Raw genomic sequence first — 22,353 nt, forward strand, 5'->3', positions numbered from 1 at the left:
ACGATCGCGTATTTGTAATTACTACAACTTTGCTAACAGATCATTATTTAACAAAACATACAAAAATCGTCATTTTTCAGAACACATATTTTATCATAAATGTATTTTCATTTTAAAGCATATATTTCGGGCTTGAAATTTCATCTCCAGGACTCACGCCAACGATGCAAATTTCGAACAGTGATGATACTGATGAATATATGTACCGATTTGTACGAAAGGAATTTAATAATATTTCATAGAAAAGAAAAGAAAATACCATGCACTTTATATATGGCGTATGATGTCGAAGCCGATGAGAATAGTGGTAAGACATCATCCAATTGACAATTAACAGAGGACTGGTAACACTACACATACTACAGGAGGGTGTTCGGTATATTATATACATAAAGTAACATTATTATGTTCGTTTCGTTTCTTGTTACAGTTCCGTTCGTGGTTACGGTATCCCTTGGGGTTGCTTCGGCCTTCGAGTGTCTCGACTGCAGCGAAGTCCCAGTCGAGTGCGACGCCGAATCCTGCGTTCCGATTAGCTGCACGACGTCGGTGCCGTGTGTCGGGTATTGTCTGATCGCTACATTCCCTGATATGACGTCATCATCTATGACCAATGGCTCCGATCCGTCGAGCCAGAACATCAATGGCATGTTCGCCTGCATCAACGAAACAAACCCTGAGATAGGCGGAAAGAAACATTGTCAGGTATTGAAATATTGTGTGGATAAGTTAGTCCTTGGCTATGTTCAGTTGGTAACATGGATATAGTGGACGTAATTTTCTAAACCACAATTTGGTTTCCTTGTGTCATGCTTGTGTCATGTAAAAAATAAAATCACACTTTGTCTTTAAGAGGTCTTTGCACTTGTATGGTATCTCATATACAGTAGTGTAAAGGAAGAATTGTTCGTATTTTATATAAGACTCTTTACTTTTGAGAAAAAGGTGTATTCTCCGTGTGGCTATTTCTTGCTCCGATATTTCTGTACTTGATACAATACATTCTGCCGTGGGAGCCACCATCAGCATAGGTGATCACGTGTTGATAGCTTTATAACTGTATTTTCTACTCCCCCCCCCCCCATTCATAAAAGGCGCATCCTGATGACTACAGTTACGCTGCGGAGGGATCCTACTCGTGCTCTTGCGCCAGTGACGGATGCAACAAGGTACTCTACACGGCAGAGGCCACTATACCCGAAGAACCTACAGTCCCACCTTCGAGTGAACCTGACGCAACCCCCACCAAAACCAAAGGTCCGCCAATTGAAAACACAGGTTAGTGCAGGGAGCTGGCAGTTCCTTCTTCTGTCAGTCGCACAATGGCTGGTACGGTCTTTGACTGATGCGCCGTGTGAGTCACACATCGGGCACAAAGTGCGTTTAGTAGTGACGTGTAGGCCAATTTAGAGCATGCTCTAACGCAATCAAAATAACGTCTCGTCAAAATAATGATGAGATGACGAGACGCGTCATATCGATTGCGCTATTACACGTACCTTTACTGATCAAGCCTGTGAAGGATAGTAGTGAACACATCATTAATTCAAAGCAATTTTACTATTTATTCTGCATTCAATTTTTGTACAATATCTCTATCACGTGCATGGAGCGTCAATAACGCAGTCCTGCGTCAGGGAGATAAAGCCTAGTGCGTAGCAAACGTAGCGGAGTGTGGTCAATGAAAGCAAACAATCATCAAATGCATCAGTTGGCAACTAATAATTCATGTAATTTGTCTTCTGCAATTGTACATGTATATCCATTACTTTGTTATTGTATTGTGTGTTTGTCTTTGAATATCCAAAGTTGTGCATGCTTTTAATGTCCCGACTGTTTTATGTTTCTAACCCTCGCCCAATGCACATAAAATAACACTAACATTCTTAAAAGGCTTACAAGGAATTAAGATTGTTTTATGAAACCTTTCTTTGACATCGTCTACTGAGAGCCAGAAATGTAAAAGCATTAACTCATATCCTAATATTACAGTTAAATAATTTCTGACTCTCAGTAATATCATCGTTATTTACCTATCTTAACACCTAGGGATCTTGAGGTATTGAGTGATGATATCTCGACACTGCTACAGCGCTCATGAAATAACAAGAGTGAAGTGTGAGAAACCTTGTAAAGTTATTGTATAATAGTTTTAATTAATAAACTTGTACATGTATGTACTTTTATTTGCTCGAGTGATGTAAATCAGTTGTATATTCGAAGATATGCAGGTGTCCAAATGACGTTATCGTATAATAATTTGTTTTTTCTTTCCTCCATTAGATCCAAATAAAACAGAAGAAGGTAGGAAGGGACAGATGTTGGATCGGGAGATTCTGGTCATCGTCGTCTGTTCCGTAGTGCCGGCAGTCCTCCTCACGATTGTGATCGCCGTCGCCGGGTACATCCACTTCACTCGATACCGACAACCCATGAATGACGAACTAAACACCCAGACACAGACGAGCAACACGGAGAGCACGAGCATTGACATGACCACGGATGAGAGCGAGACGAAACGACTCGGGGAGTACAGTCCTCCTGACAGCCCGCTCCATCTCAATGGTAACTACCTTCCTATTACACTGGACGAGCTCATTGGAAAAGGACGCTTCGGCGCCGTGTGGCGGGCACACTGGAAGATTAACAATGGTACCAAAGAGCGTACCGTCGCCGTCAAGGTCTTCTTAGAATACGACTCAGCATCGTGGAACGTCGAGAAAGAGCTCTTCACGGATCACTCAGTCATGATGCGACACGAGCACATTGTCCAGTTCATCTCGGCCGAAGTTCGTCGTGTCAGCGTGACAAGCCCAACTCGTCAATACTGGCTTATCACCAAGTATTACAAGAATGGTTCTCTGCACGACTATCTGCGCCAGCGTTCTGTGAATTGGATCGACCTCTGTAAGCTTTGTGGTTCGGCGGCCAGAGGATTGGCACATCTTCATGCTGAGACGTATGGATCGCATGGGTTACACAAGGTACCTGTTGCGCACAGAGATCTGAAGAGTACCAACATACTGGTGAAGGACGATGGCTCATGCGCCATTGCTGACTTCGGATTGGCCATCCGATTAGATCCTCAATCTTCAACGGATCACCTGGCAAACAGTGGGCAGGTAGGTTCTATTGTTTACATATTGTTCACAAAGTCTCATTACGTATCAATGCACCTTTCGTTTCATTTTATTTTACGTATGTTTTGGATGCAGCAGCCACCAACAGATGACTTTACAACAGCTCCTTGGAGTATCTTTATCCTAGGTTTTCTATAATGTTTACAGTCTTTGGTGTAAAGGGAAATTTCGAAGATGTGGTTAATAAAAAATGTAATAGATGCGATTTTTCAGCCTTCGAAAGTCCATTAATGAAAGAAAGAATCATATCGAGAAGGTGAAGTTGGATTTGAAGACACGGTATACAGGATCATCATTTTGGCCTTTCCTATTATTCACCTGGCTAGCTGCCATACTTGATTGACCGTGAGTTTATCGAAAACAATAGACTGATAGATGGGGGAGAAAACCCTTGTCGCGATCAAGGATGTACGAGTAACTCAAATTGGCATTTCGGTGTCAGTGACGCCCAATATGATACAGACATTTTGAGAAACAAACAAATGAGACAATTAGCTTTCTTTCTTACTCTCTCTCTCCCTCTTGATCTACCTTGTCATTTTTCTTCGTAAGAATATCTTTGAAGTTGGGTAGAGACTATCTAAAATCAGGTCAAGTCCACAGAGGTCAGGCATTCAATGAAAACAGCTTCCAGTAAATATCATGTAACTTAAAGATTGCAGCTTTTATTTTCTCACTGGAGAAGCTATTAATCTTAATATTAAACTTTATCATGTAGAAAATCAATGCGTTGATGTTACAATGTCAATTGAAGGGTGGATAGCGAATAAAGAACTACTATTCATGGCATACTTTCCATTCATACAGGTGGTCATACCCAAAGGGGGAAATAAAGCAGAATTTCAAACAGACAAACATTAGAGTATACTTTCTTGGGCATTTACTCAGATGAACGATTTTTCACGTTTTACAATGTAAGAAGAACCTAAGTGTGTTCAAAAGTTATGTCTATTTTAAAGATAGAGATATAAAGTTTGTCTACTATGACAGTTGCTTCCTTAGGTGTGTTTTTTTTAAAGAAGAGCACACCAAATTAATGTTCCAATATGTCAATTACCAAGCTCATGTTGGAAGCACTCAAACTATTAACACAACGGTGTAATATTTCGTCTTTGAAAACATTTACCCAACCTCCCACTTGTCAAAATTAAAATGAAATTTTATCAAAAGAAAACAGAATGACGGAATACGAGATGATCTCATTCGTCCGTGGTGCGAACCCCTGCTCCGAAGAAAACCAGAAGTATTTCGTACCACCGTCATGTCCTAGGTCAAAGGTCAAAACATAGCTGGTGACGTATATATTTCACGAGAAACATGAAGTTTTGAACTGCCATGCTATGTACAGATGTTGCATCGACATGGGTCAACCTACTTTTCGTGGTATTGCGGGAGAGAACTGGGAATTCTAGAGGAATTCATTAGTCCATGGGTTGTCATTTTAGATTTTATACCTATACACAAAATAAATTTCAAAACATTTTGAATGCTTATGTGTCACCTGATCATACCTCCGTTTCCAGACAATTTCACTTTACACTTTCGATTTCCTTTTTGTAGGAATCCACTGCTTTACTCTCTCTCTCTCTCTCTCTCTTCTCTATCTCACTCTCTCTCTCTCTCTCTCTCTCTCTCTTTCTCTTTCTCTCTCTCTCTCTCTCTCTCTCTCTCTCCTTATCTTGGAGCCCTGGCCAGCTCTGTTTAAAATAAGTTCATATTTCTTCATGTATGTGTTAATGCATACCGATTTTATTATGTATTTAGAACTGAAAATAAATGACCTAAATAATTACTCAATTTACATACAGATTATAAAACAGGAAAATAGTTTACATATTTATAACGTCAATTTTAGAACTGCAACATTTTCGAATGCATTCGCAATTAATAGCTGACCTTTTCGTAAAATAATGTTACAGTCTTATGTTTTAAAAGAGGACATTTCTAAATAGTCGGGTAGAGATATGTATACCAACCAATTTGATGTAGATCCAGGTGCGTTTCTACTCCCCAATCCCCCCTCTCACAAGGCGCAACCGCAAGCCTACTGTATGAGTATTTCAATGTTTTACATTCATGATAGGCCTACTTGGCTGTAGTTCTTCATGATTACCATAATCCTTCAAAATTATACAGGTAATACCAAGCAGTCATACTTATTATTTAACACACTATCAAACTATGTACGAGAATAGCATCAAGTTTCAAAACTTGGCTCAATGTCATCAGAGAAACATGATTCTCCAATTATTGTTTAAATCTGGTTACCAAGTTCATGTTGTCATAAACAGTGATCGCATATCACACAAACTATCAAAATATTATGTCACACATTGCGATCCCCTTCTTCATCTGAAACACAAGGCAGAGAGCAAAAAGGATCGGTAAGAAGTAAAGCTATATACCACCCTGTCAATAGTGTGTCTGCGTATTCATAAATGTTGTACATTTTAATGGATGAACACCATATTTTGTTCTTGTTGGTAAATTTATGAAAAATGAGGTGTTTTCTTTGTTTCTAGTTACATATTTTGTCATGTTGTAACTTCTATCGTAATTTAAAAAATCTTAATGACATTTTCCTTGTCCTTTTGGAACTCTTGTTGGAAATTTCTGCGCACACTTGCTGTCATTTATGTTCCAAACTTCCCTATTTAAATCTTTTAGCTACGACCCTGCAAAGTACTACTTTCTCTCATGACGAGTCTATGTTGTTTATCTTAGAGACTCTGTCTGCACCGCTTGAATTATTTCATATTAACTCGTTTCAATGGTGTTTATGTTTGTCTAAAACTGCACCAATCGAATGATTTTAATGATGTCGGGGATGATTTTAAGGACTGGGTCAAGTACACTATTATTGCTGATAGTAATCTATAACCTTAAATGTAGCCATAATTATACAATTATCCACCTCCGCTGTCTAGAAAAAGACAGGGTTGCCAATGAAAGCAAAGGAAGCTATATCTTATGCTCTTAATTTAAACATTGAAGTATTATGATATGTGAGCCAGGGGCACCGCTCGAGGGAGGGGGGCGGAGCATTATGACCTTATCTTTCATAGCTACCCGTCAGTTTTCTACCGGGATGCATTTCCCCCAAATCCCTGTCTGAAATCCTCAAACAATAATCTATTTTCTCTGTTTTTTTAATTTTCGGCCAATAGTCCGACACCATCCCTTCGCCATCGGATTTTTCTCGAGCCGCCCCCGATAAGAACAGGTCTACATTTAGACAATTTGTGCCCTCTTGACTCGCCGTTTATCTGGTGTGACTAATTGCTTTCCTCTTCAGCTTGCGATGATTAGGGACCCCGGTGACTGAGAAGGATGGGACACTGACAAGAATAATAGACAAATGAGGGAAAATTTGACAAATGTAATAACCCGAATATGTGGAGAGGAAGAGAGAGAGAGAGAGAGAGAGAGAGAGAGAGAAAAAGGCCGGTTAACGGAAGAGAGGATGTATTATAAGCAGCGGGGGGGGGGGGGGGGAAGGTTTTTAGGAAAGGTTTTACAAGTGGTTGCTTAAATACAAACCTGACACAAAACGAGCACAATGATAGGAAACGTTTCGCTTCATTGGTCGAAATAAATCGTGGAACAGATTAAAGTTTGTTTCGACAAAGTTAGTTAAACAAAGCTAAAGGCTAGGGCACTGTTACCTTTCGTAGTTTCTTTGTCGTGATCATGGTATAATATTAATCGTATCAAAATAATTAGAACATCATCTGCAAAAACAGCATAATGACGCAGGGGGGGGGGGGGGGTTCCTTGGTATGTATGGTGGCATTCACTTTGATACAGGCACCCATTAATGAGTTATTATAATAAAACATACCGATTTTATGGTGGATTTTCGCAGTTTTCAAACATTTTTAGCTCAACCCACCCGTTTATAGTTTAGGGTTAGATTTCATTACAATGCTTTGTCAACTGTTGAAGTTGACCGCGGTAATATCTTTTCGAGTAATAAATGTATTATACATGTACAAGGAGTTTTAAGCCCACTCGCTAAAATTAACGTTGACGAATTTACGCAGTGTAATACAACTCTCTCTCTCTCTCTCTCTCTCCCTCCCTCTCTCTCTCCCTGTTTTTCTCTATCATTGCTTTCTCTCTGATACATAACGTGACAGTCCTGGATTAAATCAACTTCAATAAATGGAAAGGAAATAACTTCGGCCCTGGTGATAAAGCATTTTAGCCCATATAAAGCCCTGATGCCTCTCGTTAAATCAGCAAGCGTTAAACTGTTTTTGTTAGAGGATCAAGGTCTAAGGCACTTGTTTTCATTAATGTGTTTGTCTTGTCTGTTATGAAAAAGACTCGTCAATTTAAAATAACATTGACAGGTGCATCACAGTGTCTATGAACATGATGAATTGGGGGTCTTGTAATAGATTGATTACATCCCTCCTTATCTCGAATAGACATGACTTTAAAGTTTAATGTCATCATATTTCATTTGATTTTATTTGGATTACTCTCTGGTTAAAGACTCATGATTATTCAATCAACATGAGCTGCGGTCTCTCACGCCACTTACATACATTTTAACTGCCTTTTAAGTACACCAATCAAACATAATTATGAAGCCAATTAATTGGCATCATTATACACGAGAAAAACAATGCAATGTTTGTATTTTATCATCAAAGAGATTCGACAATTATAATAGTCCACATGGCACGCGCTATTCGCCGACGCAGTACTACCTCAGTAAATGACGCCTCGTGTACAATTATTGCCATGAATTTCGCATGAATGCTTCTAGACTTGCATCATTTCCTAAATGGATCTAAAACCACCTGTTAATCATGGAAAGATTTTATATTTGCTACATTTCAGATGAAGCTATACAAGCTGACGGCTGACAACCATGTTTGTAAATAGGCCTATCTGAGAAGAAGATATGGAAACGGATAAAGTCATTGTTTATATCCTTCATTGTTTCTATATATAGAGATGATTAAGTTTACACAAAATATTAGAATAAACTTTCTTTCAACTTGCTCTCACCCTCTTTTTCAAAACATTCACAATTAAACAAACATATACCAACCCATATAATGTGCTCAAATGTAATTGATCAAAGATGTCTATCCCCTTTGTTTCAAAAGAGATAAGATAAGATTTAATACGTTTAATAATAAAGCAGGTTATAGTTTTCAACAAATTGGACAACACGAGTAATCATGGAAAACTGTTTTGATTAGCCGTATATCTTCAGTGCTTGGTTTCGTCTCTATAATATACATTACAATCCATCTAAATTCACGATAATCTTGCTCTGAAAAGTGCAAAATGATGACCTCAATTATCCATGGTTCTCTTCAAACTGAACAAATTCTAAAAGTCACAATATTCTTTTAAACAACACTGTTTTCACTGATCACCGTTCATGTAACATTTGATAAAAGTGTAATACAGAATATAAGTACACATATAAGTACACAGCCTTGTCATAATGAGACTAGAAGGATGAATAAATAAGTTTTCAGTAAACGAATTGGTTATAATAAGATAATGACCTGTTCCCGTAAAATACGTCTGCCGATGATTTAATTGTCTAGTCGAAATGAATGGAAACATAAACACCATTTAATAGACATTGTTGTTTATTCAGTCAAGCTCTAAAATTATAAACAGATGATAAAAAAGCATATCTTCCGTTGCATTGAATTCGTTATTTTGAAAGGGCTGGATGGGGAGGGGGGGGGGGGGGTCGACAAGAGAAGCAGGAAGTCAACACATTTAATAGCGACGCCCCTGGCTGAAACATAATATGCTTTTATAAAGTATACACCATTTTATTTCCTCCTTCTCTTTCTCTCTTTTTCCTTTCGCTCTCTATTTCACCCTATTTTGCTCTCTCTCTCTCTCTCTCTCTCTCTCTCCTTTTTCCCCTTCCCCTTTCTCTATGTACATTGTCTTCACCCTGTCTTCATCTCTCTCTCTCTCTCTCTCTCTCCTTCGCTTCCCTCTGTCTTTCTTTCCTTTCATCCCTTTCTCTAACCCTCTGTCTCTCATCTTTTTTTCGCTTTTTGTTCTCGTTCCATGTCCCTGTCCCTTTCTTACATTTTCACCGTCTTTAACTATCAATAATTATCGTTCTCTCTCTTGTTGCCTTTCTCTTTATCTCTGCAGGTGGGTACCCCTCGCTACATGTCTCCTGAAGCCTTAGAATGCAAGGTCAATCTGCAGGATATTGAATCTTTCAAGCAGATGGACACCTATGCCCTGGCCCTCATCCTCTGGGAGATCACCTCAAGGTGTACCTTACTCAAAGGTTTGTTAATCTTCGTAACCATCTTCACCTACCTAATGTGCACTCAATCACTTGTTCAATTTTGCAGTAGAATATTTAGTTGGGAAGTCGCTGGGGGAAGAACCTTAGGATACAGGCACCCAGAACCGATTCCCCCTATTAGGGTATTCAGGGTGTCTGTTCTTTTCAAACCAAAACATTCTGACAAGAAAATTACATAAAATATAATAGATTAAGAGATTTCAAAAGTCCTCGCGTTCCCTCCTTTTTCTTCCTCTTTATTTTTATTTTTTTTTGGGGGGGGGGGGGGAGGGGTGGCTCTTTCACAAGAAAGTTCGCTATCAAAGCCCCAGCATGACTCTCAGGTTCTACGATACTCTCAACTCCGGCGACAATTTCTCCGTCGTCAATATCCCGCACTAATCGAATTCCTAACTTCAACCTCCGAACCCAAACAATCCTAAACCTAGACCTTACCTATAACCCAATTTGCTGCCTTCAAAGCTGGACCAACTGTCTCTTGAACAAAATTCGGGTTGCTCTCATCATGGACCTATATCCTCGACGCCTCCTTCCGCGTTTGTTCGAAATCCATAAGTCGACTCTCTTCATGCATGATTTATAATTATGTTTCTCAACTCTTGTATCTTTCATCCATACCTTATGCTCAAAAAATTCCGCGCACATGTTTTTCCCCTCGCAAAAGAGTTACAACCTCACAGCATCGGGGAATACTTGTTTGCAGGAGGGTCTTTCAAAGTGTAGAAGATGAGTCATTGAATTCTACATGGTCATTTATTGGAAAAAGCCAGTAAAACGATTAAGAAAATCTCTCATGGCCGCAGTTGGGAAATTCCCTATTAGAACAATCACAAATAACTTGCTGAATAATATTGATGAGACAGTATATTTAAGTCTCAATTTACTTGGAATCATTAAACTGTCGAGCTTTCATAAATCATAACCGTGATTATCTCTCCCTCAGGTCTCCTGATCTAACAGTTAGTTTGAAAGTTCGTGGAACCCTGGTAATAAAACTCTTGATTTGGAGGTATCTATAGGTACAAGCCTTCTTGAAAACATTACAAAATCAATTCATAAATGTTGATCATGAATATAGTAGATTAAACCTTTCTTGCCCCTGCAACATGTTGATAGTCTAGCTAGACAATATTAAGCAAATTCTTTTTTGGAGTGGAAATGTTACCGAATGCCCAACTGCACCCTTCCCTCCCTTTTCTATAAGTTAACGGGCGATGGGGAATGGAAGCAGGACAAAAATAGCTTCTTCTTAAAATAACAATCTGACAAATTATTTATACACACGTATATACCGGTATATCATTTTTTTTTCTTACGTGCCTTTTTGTTCTGGGGGAGGAGCACAGACCGGTTGCCCCCCCCCCTCCAAGAAAGTTCCGATCTTATTTTGTGTATCGCTTAGGTATATTTCTCAGTCTTTGATGTACATGTACATGTATGTACAGTATATGGATGATACTATAATTGACGTGAGGCTAGCCAGCTCGATCGCGAGCCAGACGTGTGTTTTCTTTTATGCATCCAAAGCCCAGCGCTTGTTTCCGCCAATTTCCGCCCTCTGTCTCAAACTCTTATGAGCTAAGCATTATTCTTGATGAAGACGATGCGCCTCTCAAGACGTTATTATATGAGACGATGAGTAACAATGTAACCTCGGGCTCTCTCTTCCTCATGAAGCTTTGCAGGTTTGTTCTAGGATGTGCAATGATGGGTTAGCCGCAGCGTAGTGTGAACGATAAATATCATGTCCATTGCACACGAGGCGTCATTTCAATCGAGCGTTAATCGAGCATTGAGAATAGAGTAATCCATGCGCCAATATAAGTAATGTAGAGCAGTGTCTGCACTGTTCATTTTTTAGTATGTTCCGTATCAGAGTTGGTACGTTTTAAACACTGTGTGTTTAAATGCGTTTGAAAATGCGTTTTAAATTGCACGGGTTTTTTGTTCATGTTAAAAAAAAAATATTTCTAAGCACAGCCCTGTTTCGGTATGATAGCACATCTTCACTAGCAGCGATAAGTAGTAGGGTGATGGGTGAGTGCTTGATCATATTGTTCAGAATGGCGAGATAATTTGCTTGGGATAAATTTTAATTCCATAGAGTATGGATAACGAGATGATTAGTACTAAAAAATAACGAGATCTCTCTCATTAAAGACAAACTGAGCTTTTCGTTTGCCACTCATCATAGGCGCAGAAATGAGTAAAACACAGATTGATATAGAGGGATTAACATCGGGCATAATGGGGGAAACAGCCCCATTATGTTCTGAACAGTACTGTTTTTAAATAAACGCTAACAGAGAATGATTCCTCATAACCTATTCAAGACAGAGAATCGAAGAACAAAACGCACCCACTGAGCTGTAGTCCTAAGCATGGTGTACATCTCAAAATCAAGAGTCAAGCTGTAGCAACGTGATTAATAAGGCGTTCCCTTGTCCGTTTCCTCCTTATTCTCCTCTCCCTTTCCTCCCTCGCTCCCTTCCCTCCTGTCCTGTTTATAGTTTTCCTTTCCCATCTTGTCTAAAAGTACAAATGCATTGAAGAATAATGATCGCATAACCCGGAAGAAGACTGCTTCTTCACTTCCGGTGCCCGTTGCTAAGCCTGTAAAGGAAGTGACGTAGGAGAAATCAGACCTACTTATCCAAGGCCAGCCCAGCCAAATGAGGTCGGAGTTGAAGATATTTGAGGAAAAACATGGAAATAACAGTATATTCCGAAGGAAACGAGCATTGAAAAAACAATTTTTATATAAAAAATATATATAATGTTGTTAAATTTTACAATGGACTTTAAAGGTACGGAAGCCACCTTTTTGCGCGTATGCAAAATTTGAGCCACCCCACGCACACACACACGCACACACACATATTTCCACCCACTTACTTCTCACACACTAAACAGTCTTTGCTCATAGTAGTGCCTATAATGCCGAATTGTAACAAGTCGTGTGAGAAGAGAAACCAATCAGGTGGCAGCGATGGGATTATAAGATCAAAATCTTCTCGACTAATTGATATCGTTTGCAATGCGCCAATAATTATGAACAATAATGTGTTTTTTTTCACCACTTTTTTTTTTCAGTCTCAAACCTTTATCAGCAGGAGGCTATGTGCTAGTGGTACCTCGGTACCGTGTTTCTAGCCACCATTGTACGACACCAAATATAGCACCGCTATTCTATTTCGACAAGTATATAGTAATTAAACGACCTCTTTCATTTACGATTTCATTGATTAACTGATCGATTAATGAAGCAATCATTAATTTTTAGTTTATTTTTCATATGTTTATATTCACTTATTGTTAATTTCTGCGGTTCATACTTAATGCGAGGTCTAAATGCCCTCTGTTTGCTCCGTAATCAGATTACATGTTTGCCTTATAAGTACGCAAGATTCTCTCTTGACAATAGGCACTGCAACCAGATCTCAAACAGAAGTAATATATGATAAGCTTAAAAAGGCTCATCAATCTAAAAATGCTCTAAAACCTTATGCTTTCATGCTCTTTAATTTGTTTGCCTTTTCTTACCCTGGACATACAAATACGAGCTTCAGTTCAGCCGCAGTCTCGAAGAGAGAATGGCTAGTCTGGACATTTTGGAAATGGAGACACTTAATGATCGTCACGTTTACCAAGGTTTCTCTTGAAAATATGCCCTTCTACCCGGTGTCCATAATGGGCGAGAGGACGGCTAGTGTGGAGAGGATGGAGGCGCTTATGGTCCTAACATTTAAAATGTCTCTATTTAAATATAGGCTCTTCGATCTATTTTCCAAACATTATGCTCTTAATTGACGAAATTACACTCTATAGTAATTTAACTAACCATTTTCATGATCATTGTTTTTTGCATTTTCTCACCCAAATTCAGACATAAACGAATACGAGCTTCCATTCAGCCGCAGTCTGGGCGATAGGAGGGCTAGTCTCGAGATGATGAAGACACTTGTGGTCCTGAGGAGAGAAAGGCCTCCCATTACAGACGAGTGGCTCAGAAATCCAGTATGTATATTTGATAAATGACATCTACTGCTGGTACAAACCATGAATTTTTTAACGATTTAAAATAACAAAAATCTTCATAATGACTCGAATTCTATCCCTAGCACAACTGCATCATCGATCTCATCAGGAATGGGAAACACATGGAAAAAAATAAAAATATAAAAATTAGTAGGCTCAAGTTATACTTGACTTTTCGAAGTCTTTCCAGAATACCATACGGAATTATTCTTTCTTTTATTGTATTAATCAAGGAATGACGAAATGATGATACCTATCAACATCGACAATTATCGTTAATGATAAACAATAATGAATGACAACAACAACAAAATCCTTCTCTAAACGGAGGATTGATAAGGTTAAAACCATAGTCACACCGATTCGATCGAACAGACTGACTGGAACTAGAGATCAGCTTGGCATTCAAACCGATCTCATTCTGGATGCTCTCCGCCCTCAAGGGACATAGTCCGACTAGTATACCAGACCGATTTCTGATAAAAAATCGGGGAAGAATTTTCAGAGCATGTTTGAAAGATAAAAACTCGACAGTTTCTGAAAGATGACAGCAAACCGACCCCTGCCGACACCATCCCGATTGGCACAGAGTCAGTTTATGGCCCGTTTATGGTCGTGGGGTCGGTCTGGCGGTGCATTTGACTGAGGTATCATTCATGGCGGTTCTATGATCCCCGATTGGCCTGCACGACAACGGCGCAAAATATACCACATAAATTATATTCTACATTATTTTGATAAATTCACTCTTTTGGATAATGATCTTTAAATACTGTCTTTGCTTGCTTGCTTTCAGGGTCTCACGATCATCAAGAACACAGTGGTGGACTGCTGGGACGAGGACCCAGAGGCGAGACTGACAGCGTCCTGCGTTGAGGCACGGTTCCAGGAACTTATCCTGTGGCACGAGGGTGAGCCACACGCACAGTCCTTCTACACCAGCAAGGGGAAAAGAGGCAGGACTACTTTGGTCTAACCAGCAAATATGGGGCTGTTTACTTTAACGACCTATATTTATGCACTGCTTTTAATAATCTAGACAGAAACAGTATTATGTCAAAAGGCATGTTACAGCTTTCGCCCGTGTCAGATGAAGATTATTGAAAAAGCCCTTCTAGATCTATATACCAACGCGGAATTGGCAACTCTGACTCTGAGGCAAGACCACTTTAAACGGATTTTAGAAGAAACTGGCCTCATGGACATGGACAATAGCGAATTAGTCATTAGAAAAAAGGTTAGAAAGTAAACCTACTGCTCGATCCGTGCCTGATCCCTTGGGGTGTGCAGGAAGAGGAATCGCACACATCCATTGTAGGCCTATCCAGCGAGGAACGCAGGAAAAGGGCAGGTCAGTCCGTACTGCTACAGAGCAAGGGAAAGACAGTTCATGATCAGAGCGATTATGTCGGTCCCATAGAACTTCTGAAAGTTACGTGAGGATACACGAGACCGACCGGTCACTGGACCGCGGGCCTTATAAGACAACGCTTCTCGAGTTTTGATATGTGGTACAATTCAAATCAGACGTTAATACTCCATCTTCCTACCTGGATCGATCCCGCCCCTTTTTTTGTTCATAATTATTATTGTCTTTTTTCCAGTGAATGAGCTATACAGTAGATGTTCCACAGAGTGTATGCATGTGACCTGTACGATCAGCCTGAACATTCTGAATGGTTGGTTATGTAGTGAATAGCAACAATAATTGTGTGATTTGGGGGCATTTGAATCATAAAAATTATTTATAACTCAATATTGCTGGAATCCTTACAACTAAAAGCACTGGACCAGTATGGGACGACACCATGAATGGTGCGATGTTATGGATTAAGCCGAAACAAACCCGAAACAAACACCTACATTTTAAAACTATGTCTACAGCCATGTTTAAAATGTGAGGCATTCCAAGAGCAGTTCTTTACTTGTGTTATTATTAACATGATTAAGATATTTATATTATTCTTCTACTTAGGAAAACAAGAGAAAGGTAACAAATAATGTTCACATATACTTGAACTCGTCCCCTAGCTTATCACATTCTTAGTGATTCCTTCAGTCGTTTGACAAAATAACATATTTGTAATTCTACATGCAATAACGGCGTCATGTAATTTCCAATTGTGCCCATTAAAATAATGTTAAAAGCAAGATCCAGCATGTCGGAAAAAAGATGACCAAGTCTCTCTCCTTTTGTTTGTAAATACGTGATGTAAAATGATGAAATTTGTATTACAACATATTGAGAATGTATGTATAAATTTGGGGGATGTATATTTTATAAGCCTAAATGCTTGCATATTTTAACTTTTGTAAATGTGTATCATAAATCGCATGCAGTGTTGTCAAATTGGTGAGGAGGTTTGATATGAAGTGAACAGAAATACTCTGATTAAGAATATGGTGCTACGTACGTGTATGATAAGAAACTGTTATATCCTGGGAATTTTTGACCTAGTGAATTATTGGTGAATTATCAATGAATTTAAAAACAAATTATATTCATCATTCGTTATTGATTGATTTGGTTATATTTACATTTCATCTTTCCATTCAAATTCATGAAGTTTTTTATAATTAAGAATGTGATATTTTTCAAAATCAAATGATATGCATAAGTTAGGATCTATTAGATCTGTATCATCTCAATCATAATTGATTAAAGATCTATCATCATCGTCATTAATATTAGCAACAACAAGATATTTACTGCTTAGTATATTTAATATTACCGAGTTTTGGGTAATACTATAAATCATTATGTAACTTTTAAAAACTCAGCAGAGGGTTTTTCACAATGTGCCTTAAATGAACAAGAAAGAAACGACTGCTCGTGTCTCCAAATATATAGTGTGAATTATCTTTGCAAGAAAATGAGTATCTCGTTATTACGAGCATTATTATTACGACGGGACGATATTTGTATATTTTGAAAAGTGGTGCAATATTTGATATAACTATATGTTGAAATAATCTTGATTTTTGTCTACATATCCAGCTATGCAAGAGAAATCTACACTAAACTGAAATAAGATTCTGGCGTGAATCTTCCTGCATCCTAAATTTTGGGTTTAATCCGTTTTTTCTGAATGTCGAAATTATATGAGGAATGTGAGGATAGGTAACAATCCAAATGAAATGATAAGCTTATCATAAAGCAGAATGATAATTAAGTAAACTATTGAAAAAAATAACACGATGCGAAATAAAATGCAAGTGCTTTATGATACATTTGTAATTACATTCTCTCCGTTACACTAATCTTGTTGTCGTATTATGGTCTTGTACATTTTAATGAAATAAAGACAAATTTAAAGATTTGAAATATTGGTGTAAATATTCGTCTCTGTTCGTATAACAAATTGTCCTCTCATTGCCTCTTCCTTCATCTCCTCCCTCTCTCTCCCTCCTTCTCTAACTCTCTCTCTCTCACTCAGAACACACACACCCACCTACATACGTTCTCGTTTTTTGCCCCCTCCACTCTTTCTCTCTTCTCTTCTCTCTGTCTCCACCCCTCTCTCTCTCTCTTCTATTATCTCTTTCTCTCTCTGTATGTCTCCCCCTCTCTCTCTCTCTTCTCTTCCCTTTTCTCTATTCTTTATCTACCCCTTGACTTTTCTGTCGATTCTCCTACCAAATGCAACTTTGATATTTTCGTCAAAATAGGTCTACGGTTATTCAAAGTATTGTTATTCAAAGGTCGGTTGACATCGGAATACAAGTTGATTGCTGTTGATGTGCTGCATAAAAATTACAATTTGTTATTCAAACATCTAAATATATTTCATAGATTTTTGAATAGTTTTTAAAATAATTTTCTCAGACCTTCTAAGCTCCACCCTTAAAAATGTTCCAGATCTTGTGACATCATCTGTCAATCATTAGTTGATGTAGAATTTGTAATGGATCAGAAGACAAACATAAATGGGCACATCACAAGGCAGGATTCTGGCTCGCAGATCATACCGTCCTTGTTTTCACAAAGTGACGGTAGTGAGAATAATCGTAACGCAAAGTGAATGCAATTTTTTTTCACTACCGTCACTTCATGAAAACAGCGACGATACATGGCATGATCTATTTAATTTTAAATAAGGACAAACTATGTACAAATATTACAAACATACATGGATCATTGTGATAAGCTACATACCAGTAGATGCAATTGTGATAGATGTGACGTTGTCATTCCCTTAAGCCATACTTGTATACATACATGAACAGTAGCTAGTCCTTCGAAATAACAACATATTGAAAATATCTTCATGCATCTGTCCCAATCATATAGACTCCTTTCTTGTAAATGATTCTTGACAAAACAAAAGTTGTAAGATAAGATATCACTGAATTTCCTCTTGTAAAGTAAGAATTTTTAGTATCCTATTATATGAATGAAGACAACAGAACCAACGAGAAAAACTGGCAGCTGCCCATATGACCATGCCATACACCATACTGTCACAAAGTTTTGTGCCTGTGTGACACATTTAAAAGGACCCTTGCACACACTGGGATCCATGAAGGTTCAAGATAATAGATAATAATAATATTTAATTTTTATATAGCACTTAATACAAGATGTCTCTAAGCGCTTTACAAATATACTATTACCCCGGTCATTAGATTCAGTGCTTGCCCGCACACACTGTGTGCACAATCTCCAGTCCCTGGGGAGCATTCCAGCCAGGCGTTACTTGACGCTCAAAACTGTTTGACCAACAATGACGGTCGCATCCTACCGAGTACCCATTTAACACCTGGGTGGAGAGTAGCAAGTGCAGGTTAATATCTTGCCAAAGGATGATTTGATAAACGATATGAATGTGCTATGGAATGAACTACATGCAGTAAGTCAAGTCCAATGTATTAGGTGTGCCATATGTTACCAAGTGTTGAGGAGTTATGAACATATACTTGACAATGAATGTGTCACTTTATATTGGTCTGAGTAGAAGGTCTAATAGACCTCTAAACCTAATGCAATGTTCAGATGCACTAACATTTTGGATGTGGTTGGTAACTTACAGGACAAAATAGCTTGGACTTACCACATAATCAATACAAAAGGCTAAATACAGATAGTGAATGTCTTTGTAGGGTGATACACAGATGTATTTAACTATTAAAATATGAAGAAGAACTAGTGTTGTTTGTATCACACTCATGCAAGTCCTGAAAACAAAAAACAATCACTATCTTTTGGTATCTATTCTGTTTGAGATATTTTGCTTCAAACCAAGTAGAAGGAATTACAGCACACTGTTCTTTTGAGTCAAACTTAATTCTGCACCCATAAAACTGCAACAAAGAATAGATTTTCAGATTATCTTTTAAAACTTATTTCACTCATCTTCAAACTTGTACTCATCCCAGCTTCATGTATTCAACCTGCTTCCTAGTAATACATTCAAACAATAAAAGACCCTCTGACATAGAAAGCTGCAACTAGATGGCACACTAAAAATAAATTGCAACAATATAAATAAAATAAAATATAACCGAATAAATCTACAAATTTGAATTTAATACTTGTGACCATGAGGAATATGTTTTACCCATTGGTCAATATAAATATTGTTAATTAATCAGTTAAAAGCAACTTCGTTTCACTAAAAACATTACGTGAAGCTATAATAAATGAATAGATACATGTAGTATGGCAAAGATGTCTGTGGGAAGAAGAACCATTAGAATTTAACAGGATTTTACTAATGACTGATTTATTTTTTTTCTGCTGGTATTGTCCCCACGGGATATTATGAATAATTGGATACAAATAAAAAAATTTAAAAAATTTAAATTGCTTCATAACACTGTAAGATTCTGTAATGCTCGAGAATGCAAATTTCCAGTATTTAAGAATATAAAATCTTTTCAATTTCCATTGAATAATAGTTAAGAACAATCAAAATCAAACGCTTAACCAAACATAAGCACATCATAACCTCCAATTGTAATTTAGATTTAGATTTGTATTTACAAGTACTAGTATTTAAGTCTAGTTTTAACATGGCCTAGAGTTCTTAAATAGATCTAAAAACTAAAAGATATTCAATCTTGTGCTAAGATACTTAACACGTGGAACACTTACCGCTTAGAGACTCGGTGGTAAGCGGTTCATAAGCACTATTTGTTATTTTATTATCATCTTTTTTTAAACGATTTTGCTACGTGTCCAAAAAGGCGAATTGTAATTTAAGCAAAGACATTGTTTAAATCTAAACTTTTTATTCTATGATGAACCCCTGCCTCCCCCCCCCCCCCCCAATATTTAGGGGAGGATAGAGGAGGGGTGCCCTAATGCTGTCATATTGTCACAACGAATCACCATCACCTGATCAGTAGCATTACACAGCTGGGCCCTACATAGACCTGGAGTCCGGTCTCTGCACACAACTCTATATAACAGATCGTGTGTCTAGTCCGGAAAGACCTATATCTGGGTTTGGGTCTCTGCATATTTTGTCTCTGGCCTTTATGTTAGGACCTGTTCTTTGATCTCTAAATACACACCAGGGCCCATATTCATAAAATATTACTAAGCCTGGTTGTCAACTATCTATGTACTATAGCCTATGTAATTAGTTGCCAACTAGACTAAATAAGGTTTTATGAATATGGGCCCCGATGCCTAGTCTCCATACACAGATCATACAGAACTAGTCTCTCCAAACGGACCCAGTTGGTCTGGTCTCTCCATACAAACCTGGCTTATGGTCTATAGACCTGGTCCCTCTATGGAACTGCTCTTTGATATCTTTATGCAGACCTGGTCTCTGAGAAGCAGGTCCCAGTTGCTGTGGTCTCTCCATACAAACCTGGCCTATAGTCTATAGACCTGGTCTATATGCAGACCTGGTCTCTGAGAAGCAGATCCCAGTTGATCTGGTCTATAGACCTGATCCCTCTATGGAACTGCTCTTTGATTTCTATATGCAGACCTGGTCTTTAAGAAGCAGGTACCAGTTGATCTGGTCTATTGACCTGGTCCCTCTATGGAACTGCTCTTTGATATCTATATGCAGACCTGGTCTCTAAGAAGCAGGTCCCAGTTGATCTGTGTTGAGAAGACCTCTCTATCTAACCAAACCTCATAGTACCGTTGGAACTCTTCACTCAACTCCACCTTCTGACTAAGTACACTCTGTAAGTTATTATCAACCGGAGCCAGCTCTGGATGTAAGCATGACGAGTTGTTGTGTTCGTATCGTCTGGAGTTGAATCTGTCCACACATGCTCTTAATGCACATTCCTCTGCTTGGAAGTCCCATGGTCTGGCATCCATGTCTGAAGGTAAGATAGACAACCATCATAACAACATAGCAATTCTCTCAAACACTTCCAATTGCAGAAGTTTTTCTTTGAGCTACAAGTGCATACCACGCCAAAGCTTCTCATAATATGTAAGAATAGGAAACTAATGTGGGAAGTAGAGGGAGAAAAAGACGCTCAAATAAGTGGTTGTGTCGGTCGGAATTCCATTATGTTGGATTGGTACTTCTGCATATCTTTACCACTGATGAATTTGTGACAGGTTCTACATTTTCATTAGTTTTCCTTATTACTCAACATCTGCACACACATGTATGTTTTGCAATGCTACCGTGTTAATTGACTTTAAACTTTCACAAATACTGAAAACGATAATGCAAGGTTTCATATTCCTAGCCTGCATCAATGAATACATAAATAGAAAAAACATCAATGTCATGGGAATTTTCAAGATGAATTTTGTTGTCATGTAGTTAAAAATGCTATTTTTGTAGAGATTTAGAAGAGCATGACCATACTTACCATTGCCATATGCCCAGTCATCATTGAGTCTGTGACGAACCTTCTGATAAATAGCTGACATGGTCTTCATGTTACTCTTCCTCCATTGACGACCAAGGTATTTAGTCTGTACTTTCAGGAGCTTCAACACATAGAGCTGCATCATTGCTTGCTTGACCTTCAGGGCGCGCTTCAAGATTGGGGCTGATTTGAAGACTACTAACATCTACACATTATAACAAGATACCAAACAAAGAAATCATTGATGAGTTGGTAGAAAGACAATAAATAACTCAACTGACTGGCTGGTAATTAGTTCTTTGTTTTGTTAGAGGGAGTGAATGGAGTACACAAAGATAAAGATAACTTGAAAGCAAGCGTTGCATCCAAGAATATAAACATATGCATAAATGTTTGTCACTTTCAGTTAACCTTTCAGTTAACCTTCCAGCCTGTTCCATTATACTGATCACATTTTATTGCTAAAAAAGATCTAAGATGCTAAACACCTATTGGCATGTACAACTGGGTTGATGCCTTCTCATTATGGGTACCACCATCCTACTCAATCCACTCCTGCTCCATCTCATCTTGTCTTACCATGGTTCTTGAATGCTTCCATTTGGTGAGCTTATTGAGTATTCTGAGCAGGTTAATACATGAGAAGAGATTCCTCCAACAGAATGGCTGGCTGTCTCCTGCTTCCTACATTCAAATTAACACAATACATCGTTTCATTGTATGAACAGGTGGTGGTATGGATTTCATTTTATGCAAAATTAAACAAATTTCTGTAAACATTTTGTAAGGACTCAGAATCTGACTTTAAGAATGTGGTAGATTGGTTCAGAACTGACATGAAGGATAAAAATACAATAAATTATAGATCTTCAAAATGTTGAAGTGTTGGCATCTCACAACACCCAGCTATTCTTTATTTTAAAGGTCCTAAAATATCTCCCTAAAAGTCAACCTTCTAGTTAGAACATTCTCTTTATCATTCTGATCATACTACATTGTATCTATCAAGACATAATGGGGCAAGATGACTATTATATATGGTACATGTTCAAGCAATAGCTTGTC

At 38.2% G+C, this 22,353-nt stretch overlaps 2 protein-coding genes across 5 annotated transcripts in view; one reads left to right on the forward strand and one right to left on the reverse strand.

Annotated features, from left to right (window-relative positions):
- The first annotated feature begins 288 nt into the window (after positions 1-288).
- On the forward strand, positions 289-16,816 carry LOC580712 (TGF-beta receptor type-2). Its single transcript, XM_030972891.1, has 6 exons — positions 289-705; positions 1,095-1,278; positions 2,284-3,122; positions 9,291-9,432; positions 13,340-13,470; positions 14,288-16,816. Exons 1-6 carry the CDS (start codon positions 406-408, stop codon positions 14,465-14,467), a joined length of 1,776 nt encoding a protein of 591 aa, XP_030828751.1. The 5' UTR covers positions 289-405; the 3' UTR covers positions 14,468-16,816.
- Positions 16,817-17,844: 1,028 nt separating this feature from the next.
- LOC580782 (striatin-interacting protein 1 homolog) overlaps positions 17,845-22,353 on the reverse strand; it is a 31,913-nt gene continuing 27,404 nt past the window's right edge. For all 4 annotated transcript variants that reach the window (XM_030972890.1, XM_030972887.1, XM_030972888.1 and 1 more), the window contains 3 exons: positions 21,868-21,972; positions 21,289-21,493; positions 17,845-20,781 (listed from right to left, as the gene is read on the reverse strand). In XM_030972890.1, the coding sequence (XP_030828750.1) occupies positions 20,510-20,781; positions 21,289-21,493; positions 21,868-21,972 (582 nt within the window). In that variant the 3' untranslated portion in view covers positions 17,845-20,509. The remainder of the gene's footprint in view (positions 20,782-21,288; positions 21,494-21,867; positions 21,973-22,353) is intronic.

This window comes from Strongylocentrotus purpuratus, unplaced genomic scaffold (assembly GCF_000002235.5).
Source record: "Strongylocentrotus purpuratus isolate Spur 01 unplaced genomic scaffold, Spur_5.0 spur5_scaffold_6, whole genome shotgun sequence".
In the NCBI taxonomy this organism is placed as follows: Eukaryota; Metazoa; Echinodermata; class Echinoidea; order Camarodonta; family Strongylocentrotidae; genus Strongylocentrotus; species Strongylocentrotus purpuratus.

Excerpts from the sequence above, each read along its gene's own strand:
- LOC580712 (XM_030972891.1), top strand. The coding sequence starts at position 406 with ATGTTCGTTTCGTTTCTTGTTACAGTTCCGTTCGTGGTTACGGTATCC. Across the intron at positions 1,279-2,283 it reads TCCGCCAATTGAAAACACAG|ATCCAAATAAAACAGAAGAA; the intron begins GTTAGTGCAGGG and ends TTCCTCCATTAG. Across the intron at positions 9,433-13,339 it reads AAGGTGTACCTTACTCAAAG|ACATAAACGAATACGAGCTT; the intron begins GTTTGTTAATCT and ends ACCCAAATTCAG.